We start from the raw sequence: 27,913 nt of genomic DNA on the forward strand, positions 1-27,913 counted from the left end.
GAACAGAACTCATCCAGAGTCAGGCGCGCAACAGTTTCTTAGCCTGGCCACCAGGGGGCAGTCTGCTCCTGGTTAAAAAGGCTTTCACAGAGACAATTAGCTACACAAGCTAGCAAATCAAATTTATCCTGTTCTAAGAAGTCCTTGAAGGCTGGAGGCTGAGATCTGGGCCTCAACCACTTTCTGTGAATCCTCTTTCCATTTCCTGGTTTCTGCAGAGTCTAGTTCTCCGGGAGCACACTGGAGAGTGCAACAATCCCTGTACTCCCTAAAAGCTGCCTTCTGGTTCATCTCCACCAATCAGGTGAGTGTGACCGGAACAAAAGGCATTCCAGAGCTTAGTCCCGCCCCACTGCTGCATCTAATCAGTCTGTGGTGTCAAGCAGGAACCTCAGGCTTGGGGTGCTTAATGCAGACCAAACAAACGATTAGCAGTATTTATCTGCTACCCTATTCCAACCATATACACGCAGATTCTTCAATATGGAGAATAACTGAGCCTTTATAGAAATAAAATTGCTCCTAACTTCCCCCACTGTCCCTGTCACACTTGAATCAGGTCCTCGGGCTGTGATGTAGACAGCCCCAAGGGAATTACTTCCACTTTCCGTGTTCCACCATTTGAAAGAGTTGCCACTTAATCTTAGACCCTTCAGAAACTTGCTACCATTAACGGTTTTAGTCTTCAAACCTGGCACTGCTGCTCTGCAAAGATCCAGCCATGTGTTCCCTGGTTCCCCTAACTGGGTCCTGAGTGTTCCCCAAGGCACCTGCTTCAGTAAGCACTTAGAGCCTGTGTAATTGGTTACCATGGAGATCCAAACCAGCCAGGCTCCAGTGCCTCCCCCGTGCATCGTGGCTCATGCCCACTAGTGCATTCTGCAGTGTAACCAGAGCCACATGCAGTTCTTGTGGCCCTTGTTGGTTCAGTTTTGCAAGGGTCCTGCAAGCAATCCAGTTTGGGACACTGAGGCCTGTGTCAAATGCTGCCTTCCTCATACCCAACTCTCCCATCAACGACCCAGTTTCACAGTGACATGGAGAGGTCATCGGTGGAACATCCACACATAGCACTGAACTTCAGGTTTACCGGGCTTGCCTATTGTTTGTGAGGCCCTGAATACCTCCCCAGCTGGAAAAAGGGGTCACACAAATGATATAGAAGCCTTCTTGGCTATGGGCCTGGTTTGTATCAAACATCTCAAAGCTGAGCAAGAATCTATCAGGTCAAAGCTTTTGTTATTTTTGTATTATGTATACAGAATTCTGCCTTCATGTATGCCTGCAGGCTGAAAGAAGGGCATCTTCAAAATGGGGCTTTGCTGTCAGCTTGTGAAGAGGTAACAGCCTGGATTGCTTGGGGATTTCTATGGGACCCTTCTGGTCAATACCTCAATAGGATATAACCCGGTTCTGGTACTGGAAGATTCATTTGGTGGCAAGAGATGGCCAGTTAGGGCTCTGTCTCCCTCATTATTTGAAGACTTCATATTTTAGGAATTTTCCACTACATTCGGTTTCCTTCTGCCCCACAAATGCAACTCAATTCTAGCTGTCTCTCCCCACATTCTGTCCATCAACCTCTTTCCCCCTTCTCCCCACAATTGATTATCCTGCTCATGTGCAACCCCACCCCCGGCCTCAGTCCAGCCATAATATCTATCCTACTTTTCCTCCCATGGAGAGCCCTGTGTCCTTTCCTCTATGCCTAATCTCTCTGGGCATAAAGACTGTAGCTTGGTAACCACTTATTTAATGGCTGATATTCACACAGAAGTGCAAACCATATTCATCTTTCTGAGGACCCAGTAGATTTATCATAGCAAGACAGAGACATTCCACGGTGGAATTACACTATAATTGACCATCTAATAACTACCGTTTGTATAGCTACGATGTTGTATGTTTACAAAGTACTGAACAGACTGGAGAGATGGCTCAGCTCTTAAGAGAGCATAGCCTAGATCATGCAAAGAGCATGAGGTCGGTTCCCAGCACTCACTGAGCAGCTCTTGGCCACCTGCAGCTCCAGTTCCTGGAAATCTGACGCTCTGTTTGGTCCTCCTCAGGCACTGCACTCATAGACCCACACACAAAAACAAATATAAACATAATTTATAAAATAACACAACTTGATATGCCAGGGCTGGCTGATATCCACTGGGAAGGCTCTCCCCTTTTGAAGAGAAATGGGGGAGTGAATGTGTGAGTGGGAAGGACTGGGAAATGAGGAAGGGAAAACTGTGGTCAGGACCTAAAGTTAATTAATTAACTAATTAACCCGAAGCTTACACAGACCCTGCATCAAGACTTGGAGTAACAGTGTGCCCAAGAGCACAAGTGGGAGAGAAGACAGTTCCAGGTAAAGCAGTAGGTTGTGTAAACAGCTCCTGCTGCTTTCTCTTTCATGAAGACACAATGATGCAATCTCACCTCTCATTCCTGTTGGACACTTAGCTTCTATAGAAGCAAATCAGCAACACAGAGGTTCCAAAGTACGAGTCAACGGGATCACAACCCTCATTCATGTTCCTCAGTGTCACCTGGAGTGAGGATGTTACCTCCTGCCTACTTGCTCCAACTGCTGGCCTGCACCATGGTCTTGACCCACACTCGTGAGTGAGGGGAGGGGTCGGGAGCAGAAAAAGACTCTGCAAGGTGAAGCAGGATGGAGGTGTGGGCGATGGGGCAAGGGGTGGTGGCGGGAAGTGTGGGTGGGGGCAGCGGGCAAAGGTCTGTCACCCTACCCCAGTCCCTCCTCTAAGAACACCTGGGACCCTGAGCCTGGAGGAGATGAGGTCTCACCGGGCACCGCCCCCAGGATCACACTCGCTGTGGTATTTCCACAGGACTCAGACCCACTCACTCTGGAACAGGAGACTATTCCTTGAAAGGTGATGAGAGATATGGAATGCCTAGGCCCTTTCACCCAAATCCTAGAAATTCCCCAAGAAGGGCTTTGATCCCTCTCAGGACCCAGCTCTCTTGTCCCTCCATGGGATTGATCACCTAAGCACCTGAAGTTTCCAGGAAGAATGAAAAATGCCTGAACTTTCCAACTCTTGTCCTCAGAACCCCCAAAGACACATGTGACCCACCACCCCAGTCCTGAAGGTGATGTCACCCTGAGGTGCTGGGCCCTGGGCTTCTACCCTGCTGACATCACTCTGACCTGGAAGAGGGATGGGGAGAACCTGACCCAGGACATGGAGCTTGTGGAGACCAGGCCTGCAGGGGATGAAACCTTCCAGAAGTGGGCAGCTGTGGTGGTGCCTTCTGGAGAGGAGGAGAATTACACATGCCTTGTGGAGCATGAGGGGCTGCCTGAGCCGCTTTCCCAGAGATGGGGTAAGGAGGGTGTGGGTGCAGAGCTGGGGTCAGGAAAAGCTGGAGCTTTCTGCAGACTCTGAGCTGGTCAGGGCTGAGAGCTGGGGTCATGATCTCCACCTTCATTTCCTGTATCTGTCCTTTCCTTCCCAGAGTCTCCTCCATCCACTGTCTCCAACACAGCCATGATTGCTGTCCTGGTTGTCCTTGGAGCTGTGACCATCATAGGAGCTGTGGTGGCTGTTGTGAGGAAGAGGAGGAGAAACACAGGTAGGAAAGGGCAGGGTCTGATTTTTCTCTCAGCTTCCATTGGAAGTGTGCTCTGCCCCATCAGTGGGAAATGCATCCACACCCTCATTGCTGCTGTCTCTAACCTGAGTCTGTGTCAGTTCTGGAAACTTCCTAGGGTTAGACTCTCCCTTTAATTCTCACAGCTTTTCTTCTCACAGGTGGAAAAGGAGGGGACTATGCTCCAGCTCAAAGTAAGTGTGGGGGGCAGGAGTGTCTCTGAGGCTCTTGGGGTGAAGCTACAGCTCAGTCAGCCCATAATGGCCCCTCCATCCCCACCCGACATTCTCCCCAACGTCTTGCTTCTTCTACTGCAGGCAGCAACAATGTCCACCGGTCTGACTTGTCTCTGGAGGCTTGAAAAGGTGACACCTGGGTTTTGTTATTGAACCTGCGGCCAAAAGGAGAGGACTGAGTCCCAGGGTCTCTCAGATTTAGACCTTTGAATGAGAGGTGGGCCTTTGAGATGTTTTCATATTGACTGTGTTGATTCTAGTTCTTTATCTTGGGACAGATGCCACGTGGGAACAAGTGACAAGATCTGACTTCAAAACAGTGAAATCACTTTGGGGAGCTATGACTGAGGGGTTAAGTTTTCTTCTGTGCACAAAATGGGAAGACATGGAGACCCCAGCCCAACCCAGTGCACCAGGACTCTGTCCTGCACTGGCTGTCATCCCTTCCACAGTCAACCTTCCTGGTCCAACAGACACTGGGGTGTCTGCAAGCTGTCAGCTCCAGGGTGCCCTGGGCTACATCTCCTCACCTCCACACTGAACATCTGACTCTGAATGTGAACTCCTTGACCTGTGCAGTTCACTGGTGGGGAAGTTAAGGGATTGAGAACACTCAGAGGATTGAGGAGGAAATGAATGGCAGATGGAGAACCTTCCAGAATCTGTGTTTCCTGTGCTGAGTGTCAGGTGGGACAGGATTCCTCTGTGGGGTCTTGTGTGACAATGGGGCGCAGAGTGTCCCTGTAGGATACAGTTTGCCCAGCTGGAGTTTAGTCTGTGATCCAACACTTCCTCACTTTGCTCCCTTTCCTTCCTTTTGAAACACAATTGTACCCCCTGGGCCATGTGTGGTAGAAGCATGGGACCTGTACCTTCATTTTCTCTCTAGAAAGGTTGCAATTAGGACATTGTCCTGAGTCTCAGAAGAGACTATGAATTCTGAACTTTTAAGGTGTTGGAGACTGACAGATTATGGGGACTTTGGAAGCTGGATTGAATGTTTGACATTATGATAGGGCTACAAACTGTTGGACCAGGTATGTTAATTTGAATGAAAATGGCCCCCATTGGCCTATAGACTTGAAGGCGTGGTCATTAGGGAGGGGTACTATTTAAAGGGATTAGGAGGTGTGTCACTGGGGGTGGTCTTAGAAGTTTCCAAATCCAGAGCCAGTCCCAGAGGCTCTCTTCCTGCTGCCTGAGGAACCAGATGTAGAGTCCCCAGCTCCATCTTCAAGACCTTGCCTGCTTGCATGCCAACATCCTTCCCATGTAATTGCAATGAGCGAAACTTCTGAAACTGCAGAGCAGCCCCATCGAATGCTTTCTTCTACAGTAATTGCCATTGTCCTCCTGTCTCTTCACAGCAACAGAACAATAACTAAGAAAAACATGACACTAAAACAACAAAAACAAAACACGTTAGCAGGAGGAGAGATGGCTCATTGGTTAAACTGATAAGATCACTGGCTGCTCTTCCAGAGGTCCTGAGTTCAATTCCCAGCAACCATATGGTGGCTCAAAACCACCTGTAATGGGATCTGATGCCCTCTTCTATTGTGTCTGAAGACAGCAACAGTGTACTCATATCCATAAAATAAATAAATCTTTTTTACAACTTATTCTAAAGATACTTTTGAGAAAAGTTGACAAACTTGTATCATCTTTTGTTGTATCAGATGTTACCTTGTTTTGTTTTGTTTTTTAAATTAAACCCCTCAGACAAGAAGATCTGTCAATATCCATTTAACTCACAGGATGCTGAAGTAACATTGTATTTAGAGTGGGTTTTAAAAGTATCTTTCATTGTCCTATTGTAATGGTTGCCTGGGAGACTTACTGCCTCAGTCAGGTAACTAGGCCTAGTCTGTAAAGGTTATAGCACCCAGATACTCTAATATAGGCCTAGACAGTTTTCACCCTCTGAGCTCTTCTTGGTTTTTCTGAATTCTGGATGCTGGGTCTACTCAGCTGTTCTGGCTGAAACTCCTCTCCCAGCTGATTTATTCAACCTGGCTTTGCTCTCAGCCTCTGAGTTGCTCTGCTTGGCCTCAACCCAACTCTGCCAATGTATTCTAATCTTCCGGCTCCTTCTGACTCTCTGTTCTTTCTGTCCTTACCTATGTCTGCATGTTCTCCCTGGACTGGACTATGTTCCTCCTGCACTGTCTGTCCCTGCCCCAGTAGCTTCGATTTCTTCTCTATTCTTCTGAGAATTGGGCATATCCTATCCTCTCAAATCTTTCTCTGATGTGTCACCTTTCCTGCCACTCAATAGCACATCACTTTCAAACAGGAGGGCGTCCTTCTACAACCTCACTTTACCTTCATTCTTTGGAATTAAAGGCGTGTACCGCAATACCAGAACCTAAGCTTTTCTTTAACTGAAATTTGCTTTATAGCAACTGGCGTTAAACTCTGAGATTTCCTTGCCTGTGTCTCTTGGTATTAAGGTCCTGTCTTTATTTCTGATGGATCTTACAGACCTAGAAGACTTTGGAGGTGATCTCCTGCCAGGGCATCAATGTTCCAGAGGTCCGGTGCGGGTCAGGTAGCTGTAGGTCTTGAAGATGGCATCAAAGGTGGCCTTGGCAAAGTAGTCCAGGATGGCAGCACAGCCCCTGACTGAAGTGTAGCAGTCATCTATACCTGCCATCATCAGTGGCTTCGTGGGCACAGGAGCACAGGAAATGCCAGTGCCTCTGTGGGCTGGGATGAGATGCACCAGCACAGAGCCACAGCAGCCTGTCACCATGCACAGGATAGTGTGGGTCTTCCTAATCTTGTTCCCCATAGCTTCTCCTTGCCAGGATGATTGAAAGCTTGACCAGGATGGTGACCCCTTGGATGGCAGAGGCAAGCTCCTTGGAGCACTTAATGCCAAGACCAACTTGGCCACTGTAGTCCCCAATAGCAACAAAAACCTTGAACCTGGTCAGCTGCCCACCCACAGTCTGCTTCTGCACTGGCATGATTTTCAGAACCTCATCCTTAGGGATGCACCCCTGAAAAAGTCAATAATCTCAGACTCCTTAATGGGTGGGGAGAACAGGTAGATCTTCTCCAAAGACTTGGTATTCATGTCCTTAACCAGGGGCCCAGATTGGAGAAGATCCATGCCTCTTCAGCTCTACCTCCAATGAGACCTGAAGCAACTGCCATGGTTGTCCCCTAACAACCCTTTGAATCCTTTGCAGAAGCCACCACAGCCTCCTAATCCTGGGCCCCCAGGGACTCTGGGCCCTCCTGCTGTACCTGAGTCATCCCCCATTTGGTGTTTTCCCAACAAGAAGCACCAGGCAGTATCCTTACCTTCTTATCCAGGTATTCTCCTTTTAAGTGTTGGGGCAAACTTTTAGTCTGCAGGTCAAGTCAGGTGGGGAAGAGAGAAGGGCATTCCCAGTTTCCCCTGCTTCACTTTTGTTCCTAAACTGTGTCAGGTCCTTCAGCCAGGGCACTGCTGACAGATGGCAGTTCTCATTCCCATTTGGTTGTGTGATCCTGGGGAACCAAGCAGCATCGACATGGTCAGGGGTTATAAAGTCCACACAGGGGTTAGATGTGCCTCTAACCCCAGTTGAGATTGATGGCTCCGTGCTGCTGCTGCTCCTGCTGCTGGTGGCCTCCTTGGCCTTTACCAGGACTCCTACCAGAGAGTGTCAGGTAGGAAGGGAAATGCCATCTGCGGGAAAGTGGGGAGTCGGGGGAGGGGACAACAAAAGGCAAGCCGAAGCATGAGGGAAGCTGCAACCCTGCATTGCCCAGAAGATGCTTTGCCCCGTATCCACTGCATCCTTGGCCCCTCCACCCTCCCTTCCTGGGCAGTGCACCTGCCCGGGTCACAGGAAGAACTGGGGGTGGGGGTGTTAGGGGAGGCGGGTCTCCCTGCTCACAGCCTCATGCTCATGCTGGCTGAGGTCTTTCTCCACGACCATATCCAAGCTTGGCCTCAGGGAGCCCGATACACGGTAGTCCACTACACTGTTCTTCTTCTTCTTTTTTTTTTTTTTTTTTCTTTTTAAAAAAATGGAGGAAAGAAAAACTGGGTGCCTGTGCTCTGGTGGGAATGGGATCCGCAAGCATACAGAATCACCAGCAGGGGGCGCAGAGAGCTCGGAGTTTGCGAGTTAGTTTACAACAGCTGAGTTTGATGCAGCCCTGGAAAGCCAACAACCACCCTGGCAGGGAGATATTTGGTGCAGTCAGAGCTCTCCACAGGGCTCTGAGGTTGAACTGCAGAGAGACAAGCTTTGCCTCAAATTCTGCTTGCAGTTCTGTGCCTTCTCAATGCAGCCATCACCCAGGGTGCAGGCAGCAGAGTTGCTACCAGATGCAGAGCTCAAAGTCTCAGGAACCCCGCTCTTCCTGGCTCTTGAAGACTCATAGCTCAGCCTCCCAGGGTGCTTGGGTAGACACCACCTGCATCTCATGCCTAAACTGCCACCTTGTATTCCGGATGCAGGAGCTGTCAAGGCGGTTACACGAGGCCCTGAGAACCACACCTGCTGATGGGGCTTCAGCCTGGCCTACATCTTGCTGAGCCAGCACCTCATGGCCAGAGAGAATCATGAACACTTAGCACTGCCTGCTGTACAAAAAACTTCAAAACAGTCACAAGTACAGTCTAGAGGATCTGAGGGTCTCCTAGTGCCTGGTTTGCATAAAACAGGGGACCCTTCTTGCAATTCCTTGGATACAGTTTGCTGTACACCTTGGGGACCAAAGTGTCTGTTTCAGGATAGAAACCGAGACGATCCCTGGAATGACCAACAGTAGCCCCCTTCAGTCCTTTGGAGCAGTGGTTTCTCTGGGGCCCTGTTCTCTGCACACACTGGGGTCTGACACTGGCCACACTAAGTGTCTCAGATCCACCCAGTCTGGAGCAGGACTCTCTTTGTCGAATGGTGATGAGAGACATGGAATGCCTAGAAATTCCCAAAGAAAGGACTATCTGGATGGCTGCTGAGGGACTTTGATCCCTCTCAGGACCCAGCTCTCTTGTCCCTCCATGGGATTGATCACCTAAGCACCTGAAGTTTCCAGGAAGAATGAAAAATGCCTGAACTTTCCAACTCTTGTCCTCAGAACCCCCAAAGACACATGTGACCCACCACCCCAGTCCTGAAGGTGATGTCACCCTGAGGTGCTGGGCCCTGGGCTTCTACACTGCTGACATCACTCTGACCTGGAAGAGGGATGGGGAGAACCTGACCCAGGACATGGAGCTTGTGGAGACCAGGCCTGCAGGGGATGGAACCTTCCAGAAGTGGGCAGCTGTGGTGGTGCCTTCTGGAGAGGAGGAGAATTACACATGCCTTGTGGAGCATGAGGGGCTGCCTGAGCCCCTCACCCTGAGATGGGGTAAGGAGGGTGTGGGTGCAGAGCTGGGGTCAGGGAACGCTGGAGCTTTCTGTAGACCCTGAGCTGGTCAGGGCTGAGAGCTGGGGTCATGACCCCCACATTCATTTCCTGTACCTGTCCTTCACTGAGGCTCCTCCATCCACCAACTCCAACATGGGAATCATTGCTGTCCTGGTTGTCCTTGGAGCTGTGGCCATCATAGGAGCTGTGGTGGCTGTTGTGAGGAAGAGGAGGAGAAACACAGGTAGGAAAGGGCAGGGTCTGATTTTTCTCTCAGCTTCCTTTAGAAGTGTGCTCTGCCCCATCAGTGGGAAACCCATCCACACCCCCATTGCTACTGTCTCTAACCTGAGTCTGTGTCAGTTCCGGAAACTTCCTAGGGTTAGACTCTCCCTTTAATTCTCACAGCTTTTCTTCTCACAGGTGGAAAAGGAGGGGACTATGCTCCAGCTCAAAGTAAGTGTGGGGGCAGGAGTGTCTCTGAGGCTCTTGGGGTGAAGCTACAGCTCAGTCAGCCCATAATGGCCCCTCCATCCCCACCCGTCATTCTCACCAACATCTTACTTCTTCCACTGCAGGCAGCAACAGTGTCCACAGCTGGGACTCCTCTCAGGAGACTTGAAAAGGTGACACCTGGGGGCTTGGTATTGGGCCTGGGGCCAAAGGAGAGGACTGAGTCCCAGGGTCTCTCAGATTTAGACCTTTGAACGAGAGGTGGGCCTTTGAGATGTTTTTAGATTGACCGTCCTGATTCTTGTGTTTTACCCCAGAGATAGCTTTCCTGTGGGGACAAGTTCTGACTTAGAAACAACAAATACGTAAAGCTTTTTGCTTTATCTGTGTGCACAATGGGAAGACCTGGAGGTACACTAGCGCCCTGGCCCTGAACGCCCCTGTTCTCCTTTCCACAGCCCTCCTTCCTGGTCCAGCAGACATGATGGGAAATCTACATCCTGTCAGTTTCATGCTGCCCTGAGCTGCAGCCTTTCACTTCCACACCAAACATAGAAATCTGAATGTGGATTCGATTGTGCAAATCTTTGACCCGAGGGGTTGATTAATGGGTAAATTAAGGGATTGAGAATATTCTGAATTTTGCGGAGAAAATAAATGGCAGTGTGGAGAACCTTCCAGAACCTGTGTCTCCTGTGCTGTCAGGTGGGACACGGGGAGGCTGTGGTCATGCCCATCTGGCGCCCACCTCATGAGTCCTTTGGTGTGGTCTGGTCACCCCTCAGCTCTGTCCTCCTGAGATCTTTTCTCTTTGTCACTTGGTGGAACGAGGGCCAGACAGACTGTTTGGAGGAGACAGGGGGACGACCTTAGCCTTGTTCTGTCCCCAGCATTATAAGCATCTGCAGCAAGTCAGCCTTGGCTCAGTTCGAGCTCTGGTTCTGCACCCTTCTTCTGTGTTTATTTCTGTGTCTTTTGACTTTGTATGGAGGAAGAGGCCTGTTCCGGTTCCTGTGAGTGGTACCCGTCTCATTCTCCTTTAGGGACTCTGACTCATGGCATTAAGTGTTTTTCCGTCCTTGTCCCTTCAAGGCCCAACTAGGTTCCTGCACTGGGCTGAGAACATGAACTTCTTCCAAGGAGCACATGTTCCCCATCCAGGGTCTTTGCCTTGAGATTCTTCCCTCCCTCCACCCAACCTTCCAGAGTCTAACTCCTGTCTGTAGGACCAACAGAAAGCAGCAGGGTCTCTACGAGAATCCAGTCCTGTGGGGACTGTGTTCTGCTCTGCCTCACTTTGTAACATGCTATTCACCCTCACTCAGAAAACATGCATCAGGTTCACAAGTTCCTGAGCTCAAGTTTCTGGTGGGGGGGAGCAACTCAATGGGAGCAAAGGTGACTGTTTTGGGTTCTCACACCAGCACTTGCTAAACGCATTCCAGCTTTGACACTCCCCAGTGGGGCTCTCCAATGGAAGGGCTTGCTGGATGTAGAAGGCTCAGCTGCTGTCAGTCAGGAGCTAAGTGGTGCAAGGACTGTATGATGTAAGGAAATATACTTCCACACACTAATGCCGCCTCTCTCTCTCTCTCTCTCTCTCTCTCTCTCTCTCTCTCTCCTCTCCCCCTTCCTCTCTCTCCCCCTCTCCTCTTCTCTCTCTCTCTCTCTCTCTCTCTCTCTCTCTCTCTCTCCTCTCCCCCTTCCTCTCTCTCCCCCTCTCCTCTTCTCTCTCTCTCTCTCTCTCTCTCTCTTTGTCTCTCTCTCTCTAACAGAGTTTCTCTTGGTGAAAAGCACTCCAGGGCTTGACTTTCATACAAAATTTCACTGGAAAATACAGATGTCTCTTCTGCGCGTGAAAACGGGGGTACGGACGTCAAAGCTGCCTCCCGTTATTTACTGGTCGTTTGGCGGTGGCTTCCTTTGGTTTGTCTTGGTTTGCTTTTGAGGCAGGGTCTCTCTCTGTAGCTCTGACTGTCCTGGAGGTCACTCTGTGGACAATGTCAAGGCACCTGTCTCTGCCTTCCGAGTGTTGGGGTTAAAGGCATGAGCCACTATACCTGCCTAGTAAGTATCTCATTTTAATTGTCCTGTGGGGACAGCAGTGACTGCAGTGAGGTCTCTGCCACTTATGTTGTTGGTGAAGTACGTGATCCCACTTTGTGTAACCTAGGGGTCTTGTTTATGAGGAGCCCCACACAGTTGGCTCTCAGCATCAGTTATATATGTATGTATGCATGCATGTATGTATGTATGTATGTATGCATGCATGCACTTACTCAATGTAAAATTATCTATTTATTTAATGTATGTGGGTATTTTGACCCCATGTGTATCTGTGCACTACCTTTCTGCCTAGTGTCTGGAGAGGGAGGAGGATCCTCTGGAACTGGAGTTACAGTTGTGAGCTGTTGTGTAGGTGCTGGGATGTAACCCCAGGCCTCTGGCAGAGCAGCTGGAGCTCCTACCCACGATCCCACCCCTCAGCCCCTTCAGCATCAGTTCTTTACACACCTAATGACAAGGCTGTCATCAGCATCCCTGTGAATTCTGCTCTGTCCGCAGGAAACCTACAACTGTGTTCTCAGGCTGTCACAAGAGCTCTGGTGAACAGCCTTCTAAACAAACTTTACACGCTATAATGTGATTTTTTTTTAAACATCAGTATTTTAACCACGATTTCATTATAAAATGGACATTGTCCTTAAATAAACTTTGATTTTTTAAAATAGAATTGCCTGTCACTAAATACTACCTTTTACAAACAAGATAGATTTGTATAAAGGCAAAAATAACACTTTTTTATTGTGCAAATGATAATTTTAAAATAATATAGAGAATAGAATTAAGTGAGCTGCTAGTCTGATGGGGACTCCCAGAGCTTTCTTTAGTCCGAGCTTGGAAATATGGATGCCCAAATTCTGGATTGTGACTCAACCAAGAATTGTATCCACTCATCTATATTTACAGCTTGCATAAAGTAAAACAAGAATTGACAGCTCTCCTGAGCAAGGTAGTTCTGCAATTTTGTGTGATGCTTGCCAAGAGACTAAATAATAATGGTTAAAATTTTAAAAACAACTTTCTGATAAAGATCTTTCAAGAAATATTGACTTGTGCCTTCCTTTGTTGTCCCAGATTTTAAGAATTTTTTAAATTAAAGATTTAAAATGGAGAAGATAGGTAAAAAGTTCGTCTGACATACAGGATGTTGGGTAACATTGGATTTTGGTGTGGGTCTTCAGACTCCGCTCTCTCCTTGCAGAGGTAAAATTAATTCCTCCTGGTGGGGGAGGGGCTGCTCAGGACCTGCTCACTCTACCCCTGATGTAGGGAGGATGGTGGATGAGCTGAAATCTGGGATTGGATATTTGTGTATATTATTACATATCTCATTCTCTCTCTGTCTCCACTCCTCCACTTCTCTCTGTCTCTGTCTCTCTGTCTCTCTATCTCTCTGTCTTTGTATCTGTCTCCCTGTCTCTCTCTCCCTTCCTCCTCTTCCTCCTCTCCCTCCTTTTCCTTCCCCTCCTCTTCCCCTCTCCTCCTCCTCCTTGTACTGCTCCTCCTCCTCTTCTTCCTCCTTGTCCTCTTTCCCCTTCACCATCCTCTCGAGCACTCAGGAGGCAGAAGCAGGTGGATCTGTGAGTTTGGGGCAAGCCTGGCCGAAAAAAAAAGTACTGGACAGACAGACAGACAAACAGAAGGAGAGGGATTTCATCTGTCTCTCCACTGAATTCCCAAACCAGCTGACTGTTGCCAACATAGGTCCTGGGGTGTTTCCTTCTGGATAATCCTGTGTCCCATGAGGGGGCCTGAGATCAGGCTGCAGTCTTCCCTGGATTCCACAGACAGCCTCTGAAAAGGTCTCAGGAAGACAGCGTGAAAGGAACAGCTCTTCCTGCTCTTTCTGGGGACTCTGGGAGTGTGCACAGTCCCTCCCAGGTATTGGCTCTCAGGCTCTGAGAGAGAGAGAGAGAGAGAGAGAGAGAGAGAGAGAGAGAGAGAGAGACAGAGACAGAGACAGAGACAGAGACAGAGACAGAGACAGAGACAGAGACAGAGACAGAGAGACAGAGACTAGGACTGCAAATGCAGAATTCCCAATGTGCTTCAGTTTCACTTTCCAGTCCCTAACCTTCTCTTGAGTTTTTCTGCCTAGATACTAATGACTTAAAACTACTTCTCACTCTCTGTAGGATAATTTCCCCCCAATTATTTGATTGGCTAATAGTGACGATAAGAAGCCAATCGGTGAGCGAAGATGGAGAGTAGAGTTTTCTGGGTCTTAGAGAGGAAGCCTTTACGCGGGAGGAAGGAACACACTTTATCAGCAAGGGTGAGGGCAAGAGGCTAGCAGGATGTAGGCCGGAGAATTGTCAGACCTGTTGGTGGCTTCTGCCACCGGAAGAATTTAGAACATAAAATAGATGATGGATTTGGGACAATAGATTCTGCACCCAGAGCTTCTGTCACTTGGTTACTTTTAAAATTAAGATTGCCTGGTGTTAGTTGGGTTCTGAGATTATCCAATCCCTGTCGCTCTGGTTTACAAAGTTGTCCAAGATCAGCCCAGACCCATATGCTCTGGGTTCCTAAGGCTGCTGCGCGCTGGCTCAGTGCCCTTCTCCAGATCCTGCTCCTGAATGCCTGCTTCTCCTGGACTTGGACCCTTGTGGGTGAGTGAGATTGGGGTGGGGCTGGGGGAGGGGGGGGGAAGGCCTCTGCTAGGAAGGCCAGGAGTAGCACCACCCAGTCTCTCCAAGACCCAGAAAGATCCTCCAGCCCTCTTCTCAACCTGCCCCGATCCCATCCCGATCCCATCCCGGAGCCCTGCTCCCCTACTGGCCCGCGCACCCTCCCGGGGTCATCTGTGGAGGTCTGGGTCTCACAATGTGCTACCCCTAGGCTCACACTCCCTGCGGTATTTCTCCACTGTCATGTCCTGGCCCGGCCTCCGGGAGCCAAGGATAATAGTCAGCGGCTACATAGATAATATGGAGTTCCTGCGCTTGGACAGCGACGCCGAAACTCCAAGGGTGAAGCCCCTAGTACCATGGCTGGAGCAGGAGGGGCTGGAATACTTGGAGCAGCAGATTCATAGAATCAGGACTCAAGCACAACAGTCTGAAAGGAACCTGATGACGCTGGTTCGTTTTTACAATAAGAGCATGGACGGTGAGTGATCTCTACCCATCCCGAGGATGTACCAGGGTTGTCCACATAGGTTAGACAGGAGTGTCACCCAAGACCTGTCCTGCTACTCAAAAAAGAAGTCTACAGTGATAGCAGGAACTTGGTCTATGCTCTAGTGGTACTGTGCTTCCCGACAAGGCTGACCACCAACTATGTCCTCTCTAGACTTCCACACACTACAGTGGCAGCAAGGCTGCGATGTGGGGTCAGATGGGCGCCTGCTTCACTGGTACGACCAGCTCGCCTTTGATGGCATAGATCACCCCACCCTGAACAAAGACCTGCGTTTCTGGACAGCGTGGACCAGCACTGTAGCTCAGATCTCTCAGCCCGAGTTAGAAGCTCGCCTGAAGGACAACTGCTCAGAGCTGCTGCAGAAATACCCAGAAAAGGAGAAGGAGAGGCTGCTGCGTTCAGGTGCCAGGGGAGCTAAACTGTGTCTAAGTTTCTTTTAGGATGTTTGCTGGGAGTTTGGAGAGCTGTGTGTTCATGGGTGGGAAAAGAGGACTTGGGGTATAGCTCACAGGTTGAGCACTACCCAAGCAAGTGCAAGTTCTGGTTTTGATCCTTAGTGCTTGCAGAGGAGGAAAGGGAGTCAGGTAAATGAGGAGGTCTCCTCTCACTCCTTCCCAAGTCCAGAGATGCAAAAGCCTCTTGTGTTCCAGGTCTCTGACCAACAATGACTCCCTCAGAAGACAGCCCCTCTCTTACCAACAAGAAATGCATTTTCAACAACAAGAGACCAATCTTTTAGTAACTGATGAACAATTCCTTTACTTGAGCAATGCCCTTGGACCCTTGAGGGGCTCTTTCTTAGGCCTCCCTCTATGCCCTACTCAGTGTCTCTAGAGTCAGACTCCAGCTTTTCTCAGTCTCTTGGCCCTCACCCAGATCAGGACCAGAAGCCCATCCCAGGAGTCTGCGGAGACCTGGAGTCTCCTGCCCCATATTGTCACACTCACATCATAAAGCATCACAAACAGCTCCTCTCAGGTGCATGTGCTCCTGCTAGTGTCTGGATTATGGACACCCTAATCCCACCCCAGGTCACCTGACCATCCCAGGATGGACATATGAACACTACTGAGTCCTCGGAAGATTGCAAGATGCCTCATCCTTTCAACTCTCTCCCTCAGACCCGCCAAGGGCACATGTGACCCGGCACCCCAGACCTGAAAGTGATGTGACCCTGAGGTGCTGGGCCCTGGGTTTCTACCCTGCTGACATCACCCTGACCTGGCAGTTGAATGGGGAGGACCTGATCCAAGAAATGGAGTTTGTGGAGACCAGGCCTGCAGGGGATGGAACCTTCCAGAAGTGGGCATCTGTGGTGGTGCCTCTAGGGAAGGAGCAGAAGTACACATGCCTTGTGGAGCATGAGGGGCTGTCAGAGCCGCTCACCCTGAGATGGGGTAAGGAGGGTGTGGGTGCAGAGCTGGGGTCAGGGAAAGGTGGAGCCTTTCTTGAGATGCTGAGCAGGTCAGGGATGGAGATGGTCTTCACACCTTCTCTTTCCCTCCCTTCCTCTCCCTTCCCCTTCCCCTCCTCTCTCTTCCCCCCTCTTCCCTTCTTTTCCCTTCCCTGCCCAGAGCCTGCCCAGGACTCCACCACTACAATCATTCTAATTATTCTACCCACTGTCTCTGCAATTGCCCTCTGCGTTGCTGCTGTGGCAACTTGCATATGCCTGAAGAAGAAGGCAGGTAGGGAAGAAATATGTTCTGTGTTTACTCATCCAAATGAGGGTTTGAAGCCTTAGGTAGATGTTGCCCTGCTTGGGTAATAGGATGAACCATTCACAGCCCTGTCTTCTTAGCCTTGAGCCTTTTTGTTTAACTTTTAAGTGAAGGGGACTGAATGGCAACTTCTGCTTGGGAATGGTTCTGGTGACTGAGACCTCATGCCCAGCTGTCACAGGCAAAGGTTCACTGAGGGCAAACATCCAAGGACATAGTACATCACCTTGGGCCCAGTACTAACTGTGGGTAGGGATCCATTGGGGCTCGTTTATCAGACATCCTATATATGAGATATCTACATTACAATTTGTAACAGTAACAACATTACACTTATGAAGTAGCAACAAAGTAACTTTATGGTTGGGGGTCATTGCAACATGATATAGTATTAAAGATTGCAGCATTAGGAAGATTGTGCTCCCATGTCATGCATACATGGTTTTCTTTCCTCAGGTGAAAGAGGAAGGCACGACACCCAGGAAGCAGGTGAGTGTGGTGAGGGGTGATCTCTGAGACCCTCGGGGCCCATGGGAGCTCACCAGCCCATAGTTCCTTCTTTAGCCTCCCGTCTTCTGAAGTGTGACTGGGTCCTGTTTTGTTCTTCCCTAGATGGAGACAGTCCCCAAGACTCTAGCAAGATTGTTGTGGATGATCAGGTAAGACATGGGGTGGCACAGAGGACTCACGATGGGGGTGTAGAATCTTCGGATTTGGGCACTCTGAGTGAGGAGCAAGATATTTGGGACATCGCCAGTTAACGATAACGGCCCTGAATCTGCTTTGACTCTTGCAGGAGATGGAGGATCCCTTTTGGAATACTGAGAACTACAGAACTCATCTAGGATACCGCTCTGGGACTTTAGGATTTCTAAGCTTGTCACCCTAAAAGAGGTACCAGCCTGTCCTCCCTGCTCCAGCAGAACACTAGAGTCCCCCTGCCTCTCCTTCATGACCAGGGCAGGAGCAGGCCAGTTCTTACCACACTGGACAGAAACTGGTCCCTCCTTTCTGTCTTGAAGATCTGTCCACCTCTCTCTTCTCTAAGTGGCTTCTTGTCTGGCATTTTGCCATGTTGTCAAGGGACCCAGAGAAGGGGCCAAGCTCCATCCTCTCACACACCTCATTCTGGCTACTACCCCCAATGTTTCAGTGACATTTAATCAGGTCAAGTTGGGACCAATGACTTTGATGCAGAAAAGAATTGTGGACTAGTAGAGATGGGGTTTAATAAAAAAATTCTATTTTTGGTATTTTAAGGTGTCTCAAATCTATTCATGTATTGTGTGTGTGCATGTGGGAGCTATAACACAGGTGTGGGGGACAGAGGACAACTTGCTGGAGTCCGTTTTCTTCTTCCACCAGGTGGGTCCAGGGATGAAACTCAGGTGTGTAAGTGCCTTTACACACTGAGCCCTGTGGCTGCCCTCCCAAGCCACCAAAATGTATTTTTGAAGCTTGGATCATTTTTTGTTGACTTGGAAGTGGAAGCAGGCTACATCTCTTGGGAGTCTGTTCCTGGCATTTCCCCCCACTTTGACTTCCTTCATTCTCCTGGCCCAATGCTTAGCTGCAGCCTCTCCTAGGTCTCCACAGCATGGTGTCTCCACTGAACAATACATCAGCATTTGCTGGAGTAACCACATGCTGGATCTTGGGGGCTTTGGTCCTCGGCTTCTTACACCCTCTGCTTACTTTCTGACAATGTGTTGGCCGACACCATCAGCCTCTTCAGAAAGACTGAAAAGCTTTCAGTTTCTGCAGTTCTTCTGGGTCCTAACCGCTGAAGCACAGTCATGTCTCTCTGTCTGGGAGTCTCCTCTCCTTCGCTTATGATAATCAAGTTGAGAAATCAGACCGGCATCCATAATGTGACTGCAGACAGGCTCTGGCTGCCCCTCTCCGGTTTTCTTTGGTCTCTAACAAGAGGTTTACACAACAGCAGGTCCACACACCTTGCTGGGCCCTTTCAAGGGAAACCCTTCTCGGCTGTTCCCACCACTGGTTCAGACCATGTAGCCTCTCCACTATTCACCCAGAGGATCAGCAACTACTTCTGTAACCTCTCGCCTCTGGAATAGGCAGAGCTTGCTTCATTGTCCAGGAGTTGCTGGCAGCCAGTGGCTGGGAAGGAGATGCTCAGCTTCATCCTGACAGAGCCCACCACCTAGGAGTCATGAAGAAGAATCAGTGAAAGCATTCTAAGGTAGAGGTGCAGCAGGAGGATTAAGAGAGGTGCCAGAAGATAGGGAGAGAGAGAGAGAGAGAGAGAGAGAGAGAGAGAGAGAGCGCTATTAAGGAAGAAAAAAACAGCTGCTGATTGCCCCGCCTTAAATCAACACTGGGGAGACAGGGGCAGTTGAATCTCTGAAGCCAGCCTAGTCTATGAGTGAATTCCAGGACAGCCAGGGTTACACAGAGAAAAGGACTCAAGAAACAATAGTTAATTACTTAATTAATTAATTAAAAGTCAACATACTTTTTAAAAAATTAAACAAATCCAGATCTAAAATATTGCTGATTCCTCTGTGTGTCTTCTTTTTCTAAAACCAAATTCAACATTTACTTGATCAGTGACCACGGTTGTGAGCTGCCTTCTGTATGTGGGATTGGAACACAGGTTTTCCAGAAAAGCAGCCAGTGCTCTTAACCACACAGTCACCTCTCCAGCCCCAAATTCTAGTCTTTTTCTTAAACCAATAGAAAATCAAGTCTTGACAAGATCACAGTTCAATACCTGACTGGGAAAGTCTGTATAAATTACCATGCACAGCAAGGTTCCATGGTAAATAAATGGATTGTTTTACCAATATTCTTCCTAAATGCCTCTGCTACCTTAACTCTTGCAGTTAAGGATCCCATCTTGAGTTATTTAAGCTGCGATTCTGGCATTTGTTTATAAGGCCCGTTATTACATCAGCTCAGTACCACATCTCTGTTTTGCGCCCTATGAAATGAAAATCCTACTTTGAAATATTGACAAAAGGCCAGGAAAGAAGTTTCCACAAAGCCATCGGGATGGCTGGCTCTGAGAATACATTTCAGCCTCTTCTTCTGCAGAAGGTTGACTCCATACTGGTCCTAAGAGTACACTGTGGGGTCCACCTGAGAACCAACAAGAGCTGACAACTGGAAACCTCAGATTCTGGTGGACCAGCTGCAGTGTCAGCATCTGACTTAGACTGCGTGTGGCAGGTATTAGGCAGTGACATTTGTTACAAGATAATGGGGTCACTCACCCTAGTACCAGGTCCGTCTACAACTCAAAATGTGTTATGTCTATAAAATTAATGTTTCTTGATGGATGTTGGTGAGACACACCTCTACTCCCAGCATTCGAGAGGCAGATACAGGAACTGTGTGAATTCCAGGCTAGACAGAGAGACAGACAGACTAACAGACTGATTGATTAGTTGGTAGGTAGGTAGGTTGATTGATTGACTGATTGATTGACTGACTGACTGATAGGAAGACATAGTGTTTCTTTTAAGATACAAGAGTAACAGTTCAGGACACAACCATGAACTTGGAACAGAGAACTCATCCAGGGCCAGGCGCACAACAGTTTCTTAGCCTGGCCACCAGGGGGCAGTCTGCCCCTGGACGAAAAGGCTTTCACAGCGACAATTAGCTACACTAGCTAATAAATCAGATTCATCCTGTCCTAGGAAGTCCTTTAAGGCTGGAGGGTGATCTCTGGGCCTCAACCACTTTCTGTGAATTCTCTTTCCATTTCCTGGTTTCTGCAGAGTCTAGTTCTCGGGGAGCACACTGGAGAGTGCAACAATCCTTGCACTTCCCTAAAAGCTGTCTTCTGGTTCATCTCCACCAATCAGGTGAGTGAGGCGGGAACAAAAGGCATTCCAGAGCTTGGCCCCGCCCCACTGCTGCGTCTAATCAGTCTGTGGTGTCAAGCAGGAAACTCAGGGCTGGGGTGCTTAATGCAGACCAAACAAACGATTAGCAGTATTTATCTGCTACCCTATTCTAAACATATACACGCAAATTCTTCAATATGGAGAAAAACTTAGCCTTTATAGAAGATAAAATTACTCCTAACTTCCCCCACCGTCCCAGTCACACTGGAAAGGAGTTCTCAGGCTGTGATGTAGACAGCCCCAAGGGAATTACTTCCACTTTCCGTGTTCCACCATTTGTAAGAGTTGCCACTTAATCTTAGACCCTTCAGAAACTTGCTACCATTAACGGTTTTAGTGTTCACACCTAGCACTACTGCTCTGCAAGGATCCAGCCATGTGTTCCCTGGTTCCCCTAACTTGGTCCTGAGTGTTCCCCAAGGCACCTGCCTAAGCAAGCACTTAGAGCCCGTGTAATTGGTTACCATGGAGATCCAAACCAGCCAGGTCTCCACTGCCTCTCATGTGCATCGTGGCTCATGCCCACTAGTGCATCTGCAGTGTAACCAGAGCCTGTGTAACCGGTTCCTTTGGCCCTCGTTGGATCAGCTTTGCACGGGTCCTGCAAGCAATCCAGTTTGGGACACTGAGACGTGTGTCAAATGCTGCCTTCCTCGTCCACAACTCTCCCATCAACGACCCAGTTTTACAGTGACATGGAGAGGTCATGGATGGAAAGTCCACATATAGTACTGAACTTCAGGTTTACAACACTTGCCTATCATTTGTGAGGCCCTGAATTCCTCGCCAGCTGGAAAAAGGGGACACACAAATGATACAGAAGCCTTCTTGGCTATGGGCCTGGTTTATATCAAACATCTCAAAGTTGAGCAAGAATCTATCAGGTCAAAGCTTTTTTTTTTATTTCTTAAGATTTATTTATTTATGACGTATACCGCGCTCTGCGTACATTTAGCCTGCAGGCTGAAACAGGGTTGTCTTCAGAAATGGGGCTTTGCTGTCTGCTTATTAAGAGGTAACAGCCTGGATTGTTTGGGGATTTCTATGGGACCCCTCTGGTCAATACTTCAATAGGATATAACCCGGTTCTGGTACTGGAAGTTTCATTTGGTGGCAATAGATGGCCAGTTAGGGCTCTGTCTCCCTCATTATTAAAGACTTCATATTTTAGGAAGTTTCCACTACAATTGGTTTCCTTCTGCCCCACATATGCCCCTCAATTCTAGCTGTCTCTCCCCACATTATGTCCATCAACCTCTTCCCCCTTCTCCCCACACCTGATTATCCTGCTCATGTGCAACCCCAACCCCCGGCCTCAGTCTAGCCATAAAATCTATCCTACTTTTCCTCTCAGGAAGATCCCTGTGTCCTTTCCTCTATGCCTAACCTCTCTGGGTCTAAAGACTGTAGCTTGGTAACCACTTGTTTAATGGCTGATATCCACACATAAGTGCATACCATATTCATCTTTCTGATGATCCGGTGGCTTTAGCATAGCATAGCATGGTGGGTTTAGCATATAATTGATCATCTAATAACTACCATTTGTATAGCTACAGTGTTGTATGTTTACAGAGTACTGAACAGACTGGAGAGAAGGCTCAGCTCTTTTTTTTTTTTTTAATTAACTTGAGTATTTCTTATTTACATTTCGAATGTTATTCCCTTTCCCGGTTTCCGGGCCAACATCCCCCTAGCCCCTCCCTCTCCCCTTCTATATGGGTGTTCCCCTCCCCATCCTCCCCCCATTACCGCCCTCCCCCCAACAATTACATTCACTCGGGGTTCAGTCTTGGCAGGACCAAGGGCTTCCCCTTCCACTGGTGCTCTTACTAGGCCATTCATTGCTACCTATGAGATTGGAGCCCAGGGTCAGTCCATGTATAGTCTTTGGGTAGTGGCTTAGTCCCTGGAAGCTCTGGTTGGTTGGCATGGTTGTTCATATGGGGTCTTGAACCCCTTCAAGCTCTTTCAGTGAAGGCTCAGCTCTTAAGAGAGCATAGCCTAGATCATGCAAAGACCCTGAGATCGGTTCCCAGCACTCAGAGGGCAGCTCACAGCCACCTGCAACTCCTGCTCCAGGAAATCTGACGTTCTGTTTGGTCCTCCTCCTCGGGCACTGCACTCATAGACCCACACACAAACACACATATAAACATAATTTATAAAATAACTACAACTTCATATGCCTGGGCTGGCTGATATCCACTGGGAAGCCTCTCCCCTTTTGAAGAGAAATGGAGGAGTGAATGTGTGAGTGGAAGGACTGGGAAATGAGGAAGGGAAAACTGTGGTCAGGACGTAAAGTTAATTAATTAACAAATTATCCCAAAGCTTACACAGACCCTACAACAAGACTTGGTGAAACCGTGTGCCCAAGAGCACAAGTGCGGTTCCGTGCGGTTTAGACGACAGGAGGTCGTGTAAACAGCTCCTGCTGCTTTCTCTTTCATAAAGACACAAGTGATACAGTCTCGCCTCTCGTTCCTGTTGGACGCAGGCGTCTGTAGAAGCCAATCAGCAGCACAGAAGTTCCAAAGTACGAGTCAACAGAAACACAACCCACATTCATGTTTTTCACAGTCCCTGGGCATGAGGATGTTACCTCCTGCCTATTTGCTCCAACTACTGGCAGGCACCATGGTCCTGACCCAGACTAGTAAGTGAGGGGAGGGGTCGGGAAAGAAAAAGACTCTGAGAGGTGAAAGGGGGTGGGGTGTGGGGCCAGGGGTGGTGGCGGGGGGGGGGGCAGCACCCCAGGGTCTGTCACCCTATCCCAGTCCCTCCTCTGCCAGCACCTGAGATCCTGAGCCTAGAGGAGCTCAGGGTCTCACTGCGCGCCGCCCCCAGGCTCACACTCGCTGCGGTATTTCTACACCGCCCTGTCCCGGCCCGGCCTCGGGGAGCCCAGGTTCATTGTCGTTGGCTACGTGGACGACACGCAGTTCGTGCGCTATGACAGCGATGTGGAGAATCCGAGGATGGAGCCACGGGCGCGGTGGATGGAGCAGGAGGAGCCGGCATATTGGGAGCGGGAGACTCGGAAAGCCAGGGACACCGGGAGGAACTTCAAAGTGAATCTGAGGACCCTGCTCCGCTACTACAATCAGAGTGACGACGGTGAGTGACTGCGGGAGGGATCACAAACAGGATCCCTCCATGTCCCCTGAGACTGGCCTGGGTCATCTTGACCCGGCGGGTCAAAGTTTCATCCAAACGCCTACCTAGAAACCCAGACAAGAAAGCCCCCGCAGAGTTCTGCTTAGGTTTCGGTTGCACTTTTGTTTCTAAAAATTCTGGCATATCTACTGACAGCGGGCAAGATGGCCACGAGGGGGCGCTGACCGGCGTTTCCCTTTCAGAATCTCACACGCTGCAGTGGATGTACGGCTGCGACGTGGGGCCCGATGGGCACCTGCTCCGCGGTTATTGTCAGGAGGCTTATGACGGCCGGGATTATATCTCCTTGAACGAGGACCTGCGCTCCTGGACCGCGACTGACATGGCCTCACAGGCCTCTAAGATCAAGTCAGAGGAAGTTGGTGAGGCCCATCACCAGAGGGCCTACCTGCAAGGTCCTTGCGTGGAGTGGCTCCACACATACCTACATCTGGGAAAGGAGACGCTGCTGCGCTCAGGTGCCCTGGAGACCCCTCCTTAGTTTTCCTCTGGGGTTTGGGGGGAAAGGCTTGGGGTATAGCTCAGGGGCAGAACGCTGTCCAGCAGCCACAGTGCTGAAGAGAAGGGAGAAAGACTCCCAAGGCTGCTTTTCCTCTGTAGGAAGACTAAGCCTTAATCAAGCAGATCAGCCTTGACAATGTCCCTGGACCCATTAGGGGCATTTTCTCAGGCCTCCCTCTATGCCCTACTCAGTGTCTCTAGAGTCAGACTCCAGCTTTTCTCAGTCTCTAGGCCCTCACCCAGCTCAGGACCAGAAGCCCATCCCAGGAGTCTGCAGAGACCTGGAGTCTCCTGCCCCATATTGTCACACTCACATCCTAAAGCATCACAAAGAACAGCTCCTCGCAGGTGCATGTGCTCCTGCTGGTGTCTGGAATGTGGACACCCTAATCCCATCCCAGGTCTCCTGACCATCCCAGGATGGTCACATGAACAATACTGTGTCCCTGGAAGAAAGCTAGATGCCTCATTCTTACAACTCTCTCCCTCAGACCCCCCAAAGGCACATGTGACCCTTCACCCCAGACCTGAAGGTGATGTCACCCTGAGGTGCTGGGCCCTGGGCTTCTACCCTGCTGACATCACCTTGACCTGGCAATTGAATGGGGAGGACCTGACCCAGGACATGGAGCTTGTGGAGACCAGGCCTGCAGGGGATGGAACCTTCCAGAAGTGGGCAGCTGTGGTAGTGCCTTCTGGGGAGGAGCTGAAGTACACATGCCATGTGGAGCATGAGGGACTGCCTGAACCTCTCGCCCTGAGATGGGGTAAGGAGGGTGTGGGTGCAGATCTGGGGTCAGGGAATGCTGGAGCCTTCTGCAGACCCTGAGCTGGTCAGGGATGAGAATCATGACTCTTCCCTTCCCAGAGCCTTCTCCATTCACCGACTCCAGCATGCCAGTGATTGTTGTCCTTGGAGCTGTGGCCATCATTGGAGCTGTGGCCATCATTGGAGCTGTGGCCATCATTGGAGCTGTTGTGAGGAGGAGGAAGAGAAACACAGGTAGGAAAGGGCAGGGTCTGAGTTTTCTCTCAGCCTCTTTGAAGTGTGCTGTGCTCATTAAGGGGAAACACAGCCACACCCTGCATTGCCTAGTCTCTAACCTGGATCTGCTGTCAGTTCTGGAAACTTCCTAGGGCTGGTGTTTCCCTGACTTCTCATGACTTTTCTTCTCACAGGTGAAAAAGGCAGCTATGCTCATGTTCTAGGTAGGTGTGGGTGGGGTGGCGTGGAGTGGGGTGCACCCTTGTCCCCGAGGCCCTTGGGATGGAGCTGGCGCTTATGGGGGACTTCTGCCAGCCCATAATTCCCTCTTGCCATATTGGTCACCTGAATGTGCCTGCCTTTTTAATTCCTCTACTGCAGGCAGCAAGGCTTTCCAGATCTCTGACTGGCCTCAGAAGGCATGAAAAGGTATGAAAACCCATGGGGGCCTGGGATCGGACCTGAGGCAAAGGGAAGAACAGGGCCTTGTGGGATGATGTCACAGGTGAGGCAGGTACAAGATAGAAGGAGGCCTGTCATTGGATGAGAAAGAAGGATGGGTGGGAGAAAAGTTTGAAGGAAGAAGAGGATACTGGAACAGAGAGAGAGGAGGAGAGGAGGGAGAGGGAGAGAAGCCTTGGCAGGACAATATATCAGGTGACGTTAAGATTCTGCTCTGTGTACTTAGAGGTTGTTATTAATGTTCCTAAGGGATGGATGGTACCGGGCTTTGTATGTTTAAGTGGGCAATTATATCTTATCAATTGGATCTAAGATTATTGTGTGGTGTGTTCTTTTATGTGATGGTTTGAGTGTAGGAAAGTGTGCAGTGACAAGAGACGATGGGCCAGCACAGAGTTGGGATGTGTTTCCACCAAGATATCTAACAGATATCTTGGGGCATTGCAGTGCAGACCTAGCGGGGTAAAAGACAACTATACTTTTTTTACTTTTTATATTTTTACAACAACAGGGTCTCTCAGATTTAGACATTTGAATGACTGGGCATCTTTACAATGACTTCAGGACTCTTGTTCTATTGCTTCAGACAGTTGCCTCGTGGGGCTGAGCGACAAGTTCTGACTAAACATCTGAGGGAGCTGCTTCCCCTGAGGACAATGTGAAGAACTGGCAATCCCAGACCTTCTTGCCTCCCTGGACACCTGACTTCACAACAGAAAATAATCTGACTCTGGGCTGGGTGTTTCCTATTGCTTTTATCTGCACTGAGTGGAAATGCGGTTTCCAACAGTGTAACGCAGTACCGTTGTGTGGTGGTAGTGACATTGCACACAGGTTTGTGAGCTGGGGGTGTGATGTGCTTTTGTTACTGTAGGCAGAACAAGCTAGAAGTCCACCATTCCTCTTATGGTCATTGTTTTAAAACAAAACAAATGCTGGAGAGATGGCTCAGTGTTAAGAGCACTGACTTCTCTTACAGAGGTCCTGGTTCAAATCCCAGCAACCACATGGTGGCTCACAACCATATGTAATGAGATCTGATGCTCTCTTCTGATGTGTCTGAACACAGCTATATATGATAAATAAATCTAAAAAATATTTTTTAAATGAATAGGGCACACCATGGTCAACTCTGCTGTCTGTTTATCTCTAGACATCCAGTGTCTTTAGAGTCCACACAAGGTCATTAAAAGGACTGGGGTGGATGGTGACTGGAGAGATAGCTCAGTGGTTAAGAGTGTTTGCTGCTTCATGGGTGGTGGTGGTGGCACAAGCCTTTAATCCAAACACTCAGGAGGCAGAGGCAGGTGGATCTCTGAGTTCAAGGCCAGCCTGGCCTATAAGGCAAGTTCCAAGATAGCCAAGGATACACAGAGAAACCCTGTTTGAAAAAACCCAAGCCTAGACCTAGAGAGTTGGCTCAATGGTTAAGAGCACTGACTGCTTTTCCAGAGGTCCTGAGTTCAAGGCCCAGCAAAGGCACATGGTGGCTCACAACCATCTGTAATGGGATCTGATGCACTTTTCTGGTGTGTCTAAAGCGACATGGTAACTCGCTGTCTGTAACTAGTAGCAAACAGTTCATATCTCACACAGACATGAATGCAGATAGAGCACCAACACATATAAAATTAAATCTTTAAAAAATGAAAGGTCTGGGGGCTGGATGAATGGTGTTTGTCTTTGCAAATGTCTGACAGTGGCTGTGACTCACAGCCTCATAGCAGCTCCTATTGCCTGGTGTTCACCATCTGTCTTGGTTATAAAAAGGTTTCGTAATGTGAAACCCTTCAAATGAGCTGGTGCCCTTCTCACCAGTTTGCATCTTACAGGATTCCTGAAGGGCTTATATTCTGGGCCGTCCCATTGTGGAGGATTAGGTTTTACACAACGTATCCACTCTAGCATTGCAATTTCCCTGAGCCTTAAAATCCCTTCATCGACGCTGAGCCAAGGGATATCTGGCATCTGCAACTCCTTTTCCGTAGGCCGTCATTTGATGAACGCTTCAGCCAACCATTCAAACAAACTTCTGACACTTTTTTTTAACTGTGTGGCCTTCCATATTAAACCTAGAATCTCCACTCAGAGAGACCATGTCAATAAATTCAGCCTGATCTATTTTAATGTTGCTTCCACCATTATTTCACACTTAAAATCCATTCCCAAACACATTCCTCAGACTTCTGCTTGAATGCGTTAGCAAACTCATTAAGCTCCTTAGTAGTGTAGCACATTTCCTCATGGACTACATTTTCTACCTCCCCTCTAGGGGCCTGTTCTGCCTTGAGTCTGGTTATGGGTCTAGAA

The 27,913-nt window shown here is 49.1% G+C and overlaps 5 protein-coding genes, 1 long non-coding RNA gene and 1 pseudogene across 12 annotated transcripts in view; 5 read left to right on the forward strand and 2 right to left on the reverse strand.

Moving 5' to 3' along the window:
- The window catches only part of RT1-O1l1 (RT1 class Ib, locus O1 like 1), a 37,462-nt gene extending 25,066 nt beyond the window's left edge, over positions 1-12,396 (forward strand). Inside the window, exon 8 of the mRNA XM_039099257.2 lies at positions 10,124-12,396. The gene's annotated coding sequence lies outside the window, so the exon portion shown is untranslated. The remainder of the gene's footprint in view (positions 1-10,123) is intronic.
- The window catches only part of LOC134483846 (uncharacterized), a 74,043-nt gene that overhangs the window by 3,544 nt on the left and 42,586 nt on the right, over positions 1-27,913 (reverse strand). The window contains exons 6-9 of the long non-coding RNA XR_010060938.1: positions 20,940-21,076; positions 18,293-18,764; positions 9,327-9,426; positions 7,164-7,352 (exon numbers count right to left, since the gene is read on the reverse strand). This is a non-coding gene — a long non-coding RNA (uncharacterized LOC134483846). The remainder of the gene's footprint in view (positions 1-7,163; positions 7,353-9,326; positions 9,427-18,292; positions 18,765-20,939; positions 21,077-27,913) is intronic.
- Positions 2,555-12,396, forward strand: RT1-S2 (RT1 class Ib, locus S2). Of its 2 annotated transcripts, XM_063278970.1 has the most exons (6): positions 2,555-2,615; positions 3,073-3,348; positions 3,481-3,597; positions 3,777-3,809; positions 3,933-3,980; positions 10,124-12,396. In XM_063278970.1, exons 1-5 carry the CDS (start codon positions 2,555-2,557, stop codon positions 3,974-3,976), a joined length of 531 nt encoding a protein of 176 aa, XP_063135040.1. In that variant the 3' UTR covers positions 3,977-3,980; positions 10,124-12,396. The 2 variants fall into 2 exon arrangements, with proteins under 2 accessions (XP_063135040.1, NP_001008857.1); NM_001008857.1 differs by lacking the exon at positions 10,124-12,396 and having other exon boundaries at positions 3,933-3,976.
- Positions 6,280-7,008, reverse strand: Rps2-ps1 (ribosomal protein S2, pseudogene 1; annotated as a pseudogene).
- On the forward strand, positions 7,438-9,842 carry RT1-O1 (RT1 class Ib, locus O1). The gene is made up of 5 exons (NM_001008856.1): positions 7,438-7,507; positions 8,937-9,212; positions 9,342-9,456; positions 9,636-9,668; positions 9,791-9,842. Exons 1-5 carry the CDS (start codon positions 7,438-7,440, stop codon positions 9,840-9,842), a joined length of 546 nt encoding a protein of 181 aa, NP_001008856.1.
- Positions 13,970-17,856, forward strand: RT1-N3 (RT1 class Ib, locus N3). Of its 5 annotated transcripts, none has more exons than XM_006255909.5 (8): positions 13,972-14,344; positions 14,574-14,843; positions 15,027-15,278; positions 15,998-16,273; positions 16,451-16,564; positions 17,054-17,095; positions 17,220-17,256; positions 17,394-17,442. In XM_006255909.5, the coding sequence occupies exons 1-8, from the start codon at positions 14,248-14,250 to the stop codon at positions 17,440-17,442; spliced, it is 1,137 nt and encodes a 378-aa protein (XP_006255971.1). In that variant the 5' UTR covers positions 13,972-14,247. The 5 variants fall into 5 exon arrangements, with proteins under 5 accessions (XP_038954348.1, XP_006255971.1, XP_006255970.1 ...); NM_001008855.2 differs by having other exon boundaries at positions 13,990-14,344; positions 17,054-17,086; positions 17,210-17,256; positions 17,394-17,850; XM_006255908.5 differs by having other exon boundaries at positions 17,054-17,086; positions 17,210-17,856.
- RT1-S3 (RT1 class Ib, locus S3) lies at positions 22,964-27,730 on the forward strand. Of its 2 annotated transcripts, none has more exons than XM_006255917.5 (8): positions 22,964-23,134; positions 23,326-23,595; positions 23,838-24,113; positions 24,648-24,923; positions 25,025-25,159; positions 25,336-25,365; positions 25,523-25,570; positions 26,115-27,730. In XM_006255917.5, the coding sequence occupies exons 1-7, from the start codon at positions 23,068-23,070 to the stop codon at positions 25,564-25,566; spliced, it is 1,098 nt and encodes a 365-aa protein (XP_006255979.1). In that variant the 5' UTR covers positions 22,964-23,067; the 3' UTR covers positions 25,567-25,570; positions 26,115-27,730. The 2 variants fall into 2 exon arrangements, with proteins under 2 accessions (XP_006255979.1, NP_001008886.2); NM_001008886.2 differs by having other exon boundaries at positions 23,029-23,134; positions 26,190-27,730.

Source organism: Rattus norvegicus, chromosome 20 (assembly GCF_036323735.1).
Source record: "Rattus norvegicus strain BN/NHsdMcwi chromosome 20, GRCr8, whole genome shotgun sequence".
Classification (NCBI taxonomy): domain Eukaryota; kingdom Metazoa; phylum Chordata; class Mammalia; order Rodentia; family Muridae; genus Rattus; species Rattus norvegicus.

Bases quoted from the DNA above. Each gene is read 5' to 3' on its own strand.
- RT1-N3 (XM_006255908.5), top strand. From the start codon at position 14,248: ATGCTCTGGGTTCCTAAGGCTGCTGCGCGCTGGCTCAGTGCCCTTCTC. The intron at 16,274-16,450 runs GTAAGGAGGGTG...TTCCCTGCCCAG, and splicing joins GCCGCTCACCCTGAGATGGG to AGCCTGCCCAGGACTCCACC. The intron at 16,565-17,053 runs GTAGGGAAGAAA...TTCTTTCCTCAG, and splicing joins ATGCCTGAAGAAGAAGGCAG to GTGAAAGAGGAAGGCACGAC.
- RT1-S3 (XM_006255917.5), top strand. From the start codon at position 23,068: ATGAGGATGTTACCTCCTGCCTATTTGCTCCAACTACTGGCAGGCACC. The intron at 23,135-23,325 runs GTAAGTGAGGGG...CGCCGCCCCCAG, and splicing joins CATGGTCCTGACCCAGACTA to GCTCACACTCGCTGCGGTAT. The intron at 25,160-25,335 runs GTAGGAAAGGGC...TTCTTCTCACAG, and splicing joins GAGGAGGAAGAGAAACACAG to GTGAAAAAGGCAGCTATGCT.
- RT1-S2 (XM_063278970.1), top strand. From the start codon at position 2,555: ATGTTACCTCCTGCCTACTTGCTCCAACTGCTGGCCTGCACCATGGTC. The intron at 2,616-3,072 runs GTGAGTGAGGGG...TCTTGTCCTCAG, and splicing joins CATGGTCTTGACCCACACTC to AACCCCCAAAGACACATGTG. The intron at 3,349-3,480 runs GTAAGGAGGGTG...TTTCCTTCCCAG, and splicing joins GCCGCTTTCCCAGAGATGGG to AGTCTCCTCCATCCACTGTC.
- RT1-O1 (NM_001008856.1), top strand. From the start codon at position 7,438: ATGGCTCCGTGCTGCTGCTGCTCCTGCTGCTGGTGGCCTCCTTGGCCT. The intron at 7,508-8,936 runs GTGTCAGGTAGG...TCTTGTCCTCAG, and splicing joins ACCAGGACTCCTACCAGAGA to AACCCCCAAAGACACATGTG. The intron at 9,457-9,635 runs GTAGGAAAGGGC...TTCTTCTCACAG, and splicing joins GAAGAGGAGGAGAAACACAG to GTGGAAAAGGAGGGGACTAT.